We start from the raw sequence: 5,413 nt of genomic DNA on the forward strand, positions 1-5,413 counted from the left end.
TTCTGAGCAATTTTTGGTCGTCAGTCAATTTGTGCGGAACAAACCGTGCACACACCTTTCGTAAGCCCAAATGTTCGGTCAAAATGCGATAAATCGATGTTTTGGAGATGTTCAATTCCATTTCCATCAAATTCAATGATGATTTCGGCTGATTTTTGATGAATTCACGTACAGTTTCGATTGAATTTTTGGTGATCACGAATTTTGACTATCCCACATGTTGATCGTCATTTATGTCCTCAAGACCACTTTGAAAACGATGAAACCACTCTGAACCACTCTGCTACGGGATAGGCAATCATCGCCATAAACTTGTTCCATCAATTGAAACGTTTCCAATTTTAAAACAAAATTTAATGTTGGCCCTTTGTTCGAAGCTCATTTTCGCACCGATAACACAAACATACTGACACTTAAAACGCAATAACTTCACTTCCAATCGATGAAATGTCATGAAATTCTCACTGGACAATCGATAAAGATAACAGATTCTAACGCACCATTCGACATCCAGATAGCGCCACAAGGGGGCGCTAGATTCAAAAAGTCCTGTTTCGAACGCACCATGTATTTAGCGATAAAGAATATGTAACTTGGTCGGCCCGGGTGGATATTAATATTATTATTCGTCTTTGCTGTTCGTCCGTGAAACGAGCTTTGACATTCATTAGGCTTCACTTATGTACTAATTACAATGATAGCGATAAGAGCAAAATAAAACAAGTAAAAAACCCAAAGTCGGGTGTCCCGACTTTGAAATACTCTGTACATAAGTTTACAATAATTATAGAAAATAAAAAAATTAAGAAAATTAAAAAAAAAATTTTGATCGATTTTACCTCTCTCGGTATTCGAACTCACGTAAAGGGCGTATAATTGCACATTTACATAGCAATTGCATCTGTGTGAGTGTATGTATGCCTATGCGCATCTATTCGTGTCTGTGTTACCATGTGTGCAGTCAACCAAAGCACCAGCACCAACAACAGCCGCGGGCAGCGCTGCAGCAGCAAATATATTTATGGCTATAACTTCTTGTTAAATCGGTCTATCATAGTGAAACTTGGCATACGGACACATAATAACCAACTGGGGGTATTTCCAAAATTTTAGTTCGAAATTCCAAGAATTAAGGGAGTTTCGATTTGCGTGGGAGAGGGAGGGAAATTCCAAAAAGCATTTTCTGCGTATTCACATAAGCCATCTTATAGTTTCCGAGATATAGGCGATTATACGAATGGAAAATCGGGAAAATAAAAAAAAAAATAAAATAAACTCGTATAGCGTACACACATAAGGCATCTTTGTGCAAAATTTGGTGTCTGTATCTTTTATAGTCTCTGAGATCCAGGTGTTCATACGGACGGACAGGGCTCGTTCATAATGAAACTTGGTATACGGATATATAATCACTAACCTAATGTGATTACCAAATTTTAGTTCAAAATTCCAAGAATTACGGGAGTTATAGAAAATCGTTAATAGGGGGGGAGTGGGGGGGTGGATCAGAAAAAATGAACAAACTCGTCCTTTCTCGGGCTCAGGAGAATCTGTATACCAAGATTGGTTATTCTAGCTCTTATACTTTCGGAGATCCTTGCGTTCATACAGACAGACAGACGGACATGGCTATATCGACTCGGCTTGTCATGCTGATCAAGAATATATATACTTTGTGGGGTCTACCAAGCCTCCTTCTGTGTGTTCCATGTGCACTCGCACAAAATTAATATACCCTTGTACCCTTTGGGTACAGGGTATAAAAATTTGATCGATTTTACCTCTCTCGGTATTCGAACTCACGTAAAGGGTGTATAATTGCACATTTACATAGCAATTGCGTCTGTGTGAGTGTATGTATGCCTGTGCGCATCTATTCGTGCCTGTGTAAACATATGTGCAGTCAACCAAAGCACCAGCATCAACAACAGCCGCGGGCAGCGCTTGAGCAGCGCTGCAGCAGAAAATATATTTATGGCTATAACTTCTTGTTAAATCGGTCTATCATAGTGAAACTTGGCATACGGACACATAATAACTGGGAGTATTTCCAAAATTTTTGTTCGAAATTCCAAGAATTACGGGAGTTAGAGAAAATCACATTTGCGTGGGAGAGGGGGGAGGGAGGGAAATTCCAAAATATACATTTTCTGCGTATTCACATAAGGCATCTTGGACTAAAATTTGGTGTTCCTAGGTCTTATAGTCTCCGAGATATAGGCGATTATACGAATGGAAAATCGGGAAAACCCCCATAGGGGGGAAGTGGGAGGAAAATCAAAAAAATAAAACAAACTCGTATAGAATACACACATAAGGCATCTTTGTGGAAAATTTGGTGTCTCTATCTCTTATAGTCTCTGAGATCCAGGTGTTCATACGGACGGACAGACGGACAATCAGACAGGGCTAGATCGACTCGTCTCGTCATGCTGATCAAGAATATATATACTTTGTGGGGTCTGCCACGCCTCCTTCTGCCTGTTACATTTTTCAGCTCCCGCAAACCTAATATACTTCTGTACATTTCATGTACAGAGTATAAAAAGCATTTAGCATAAGTGTACTAATCAAGAGTAATATTTTACTAAAATGAGTGTTTTTCCTTATGCAAAATTTCAGAATAAAAGTTTAAAACTCTGGGTAGCGGCAATAAGAATTTCGTTCAATCAATTCATTGGTAATCCATTCCTCATGCAACGGCAAACGGCTCAAGGTTTCAATTTCACGTAGTACTCGTACAACATTGCCACCAACTAGCTTTTTGATGGACGCATTGCCCCATACTCGATCCCGCGCAAGTTCAGCCAATAAGAAAGCGTAGCTTTTTGGCGCTCCTCCAAGACCAACATGATCCACACCAGCAATCTTCCGCACATAGTTAATAGCGTTAATAGCTTCCCTCACACTAAGCACTCGATCTCCGCAGCGCTCTAGGTTGAGAAGAACTACACCACCATTTTCAGGTAGTAAACTGAAATACTCAAATATAATACAAATAAATCCAGTTTTTGTAATGTAATTAAATTTACCTTAACACGTGGTCCGGTATAGAAGCAACATTTGTTGCGTTGCAAATGGAAACCGGTGCAGAGTTCATAAAAAGGACTGGAGCTTTAGTGGTACGCAAAGCAATAATCATAGCTGATTCGCTGAGTTGGGAGATCTCCACTAACATGCCCAATCGGTTCATTTCGTACAAAACCGCCTTAAAAAATGTACATTTTTAATAATAATAATAACAAAGCAAAATGATTATGATTTTAACCTTGCCGAAATAATTGAGTGAATTGGTTGCGTTCTCCTCAATAAGGTAGTCATTTGTACGCATGGCGGCGGCGGCCCACGGTGTTGTGCATTCTATGCTAGTGACCGAGACAAATCGTGCTCCTAACAAAAACATTGAACGCAGAACTGCCAAGCTGCTGCCAAGCGCATGACCACCGCCAATTCCCAACAAAACAGCGACATCTCCTCTAATATGGGTCTGCTCCATTTCATCAGCCGACTCTACAATATGCATCGATTCTAGTGAGGCTGTAATGCGTTTCGCCTCATCAATTCCCTCCAATGCCAGCTGAACTGCGTCTAAATACTGAGCTCCACACGCAACTGATATAGGCCACAGCACAGCTCCAATATTGTTTTTGCGAATTTCCGCCATACTGCTCGTATAATTCATGCTAGATGAAGGCTTCCAAGCTCCCTCAATCAGAGGAGATTCGGTCAAAAGCCGCCTAATAAAGGATAGACGTGCTTCCAGTAAGGAAGATGACCGGAGCTGCAGAGCCAATGGTATCCCTCCAGCCATTGCAATACAGGCTAACGCTAATGCAATACCTAAAAGTATTTTGCGTCCCCGAGAATGGTGACGTTGACCGTCGGTAGATGACTCACTAAATGAATCCTTTTTGCAGCTAAATGTTGGAATGCTGCCATTGCTTATCTTTTCACCGCCACTAAATTTTGTTATTTCCGCGGGTAGCTCAATGTCTGAAATTTCAGTAAAAACAAAACATTGTTGCTTACAATGAGGCTGATGCTGGTGCATCGTATGTACATCCATAAAATCACGATTTGATACTGAGTTCATTTTGCTCTACTGCGTTAAATATAATATATGAAATCATAAGAATGAAGATAAAAAGTTTTTAAAACGGATGTATCGATTTTACATAAATACTAAAGGGCCATGGACCATGGGTCACATACGAGTATTTAATAAGAAAAGAGTGGCGCAATTACCATGGGCAGTTACGGTACAAGTAATAATATATTTTCATTTTAATGCACATACATACATATGTCTATGCATAATAACGCGAAATCTAACGATCATTATCATGGTAGTTGTGAATATATGTATACATATATTATATTATTACATGAACGACATTTGCTTATATTATTGAATATATTCTTATGTATGTTTAGAAATCTACATAAACAGATATTCGTATTCGACAAGGATCATTAAAAGATGAAAAGACTTTTGCGTTTTGTAACACTTGAACCAATTAAAAGATTATTTTTAGTTTTAAGTTCATAACAAGGGTCGTGGTAGTTAAACTATATGGTTTTAATGCAAACCTTGATGATGAAATGTTTATGTAATATCCAATGTATGTATGCAATAAACTAAGCATTTTAATAGCAAATCTCTAAATGTCCATTGAAAAAGCGAAGTGGCTCTTATGTATTACATACAGTCTTGCTAAAAATTCAGAAAGAAAAACACTTAATATTTATACTTATAATTTTTAGATTACAAAAAAATAAAAAAAATCTCCGAATATGTGGAGGTTTAAAATATAAGTTTTTAAATACTTAGTAGAGAGGGTTGTATTGGGAGAAGGTTTGAAACAAAAACCCCTTTTAGTGCCCGCTAATGTCAGAAAATCATTCTTTTAATATATTATAAGCACTAATGTCAGGAAAAACTGGCTTTTAGTATATAATAAGCATGATTATAAAAGTAAAATAATCAATAATTGAAAAAAACTTTAATACAAACAATTTTGAAAACTAAGTAAAGTTGCGGGTGTGACGTCATTCGATACCAAAATGATAAATAAAGCACCTCAGCAACGTCACCTTTTTAAGAATAAACAAAATTTTTTCAGAGCATGCGCAGTTTAAGCAATTTATTATACCCTGTACCCAAAGGGTACAAGGGTATATTAGTTTTGTGCGAGTATACATGTAACACACAGAAGGAGGCGTGGCAGGCCCCACAAAGTATATATATTTTTGATCAGCATGACAAGCCGAGTCGATATAGCCATGTCCGTCTGTCTGTCTGTCTGTATGAACGCAAGGATCTCAGAAAGTATAAGATCTAAATAACTAAACTTTGTATCTAGATTCTCCTGAGCCCGAGAAAGGACGAGTTTGTTCATTTTTCCCGATGCAC

At 38.1% G+C, this 5,413-nt stretch overlaps 1 protein-coding gene across 1 annotated transcript; it reads right to left on the bottom strand.

The window, feature by feature from the left end:
* Positions 1-2,558: 2,558 nt before the first annotated feature.
* Positions 2,559-4,153, bottom strand: LOC115628175 (dipeptidase 3). The gene is made up of 3 exons (XM_030524162.1): positions 3,269-4,153; positions 3,033-3,208; positions 2,559-2,974 (listed from the first exon to the last, which is right to left on the bottom strand). Exons 1-3 carry the CDS (start codon positions 4,091-4,093, stop codon positions 2,632-2,634), a joined length of 1,344 nt encoding a protein of 447 aa, XP_030380022.1. The 5' UTR covers positions 4,094-4,153; the 3' UTR covers positions 2,559-2,631.
* Positions 4,154-5,413: the final 1,260 nt, after the last annotated feature.

The sequence above is a fragment of the Scaptodrosophila lebanonensis genome, unplaced genomic scaffold (assembly GCF_003285725.1).
Source record: "Scaptodrosophila lebanonensis strain 11010-0011.00,11010-0021.00 unplaced genomic scaffold, SlebRS2 tig00000110-arrow-arrow-pilon, whole genome shotgun sequence".
Taxonomy (NCBI): domain Eukaryota; kingdom Metazoa; phylum Arthropoda; class Insecta; order Diptera; family Drosophilidae; genus Scaptodrosophila; species Scaptodrosophila lebanonensis.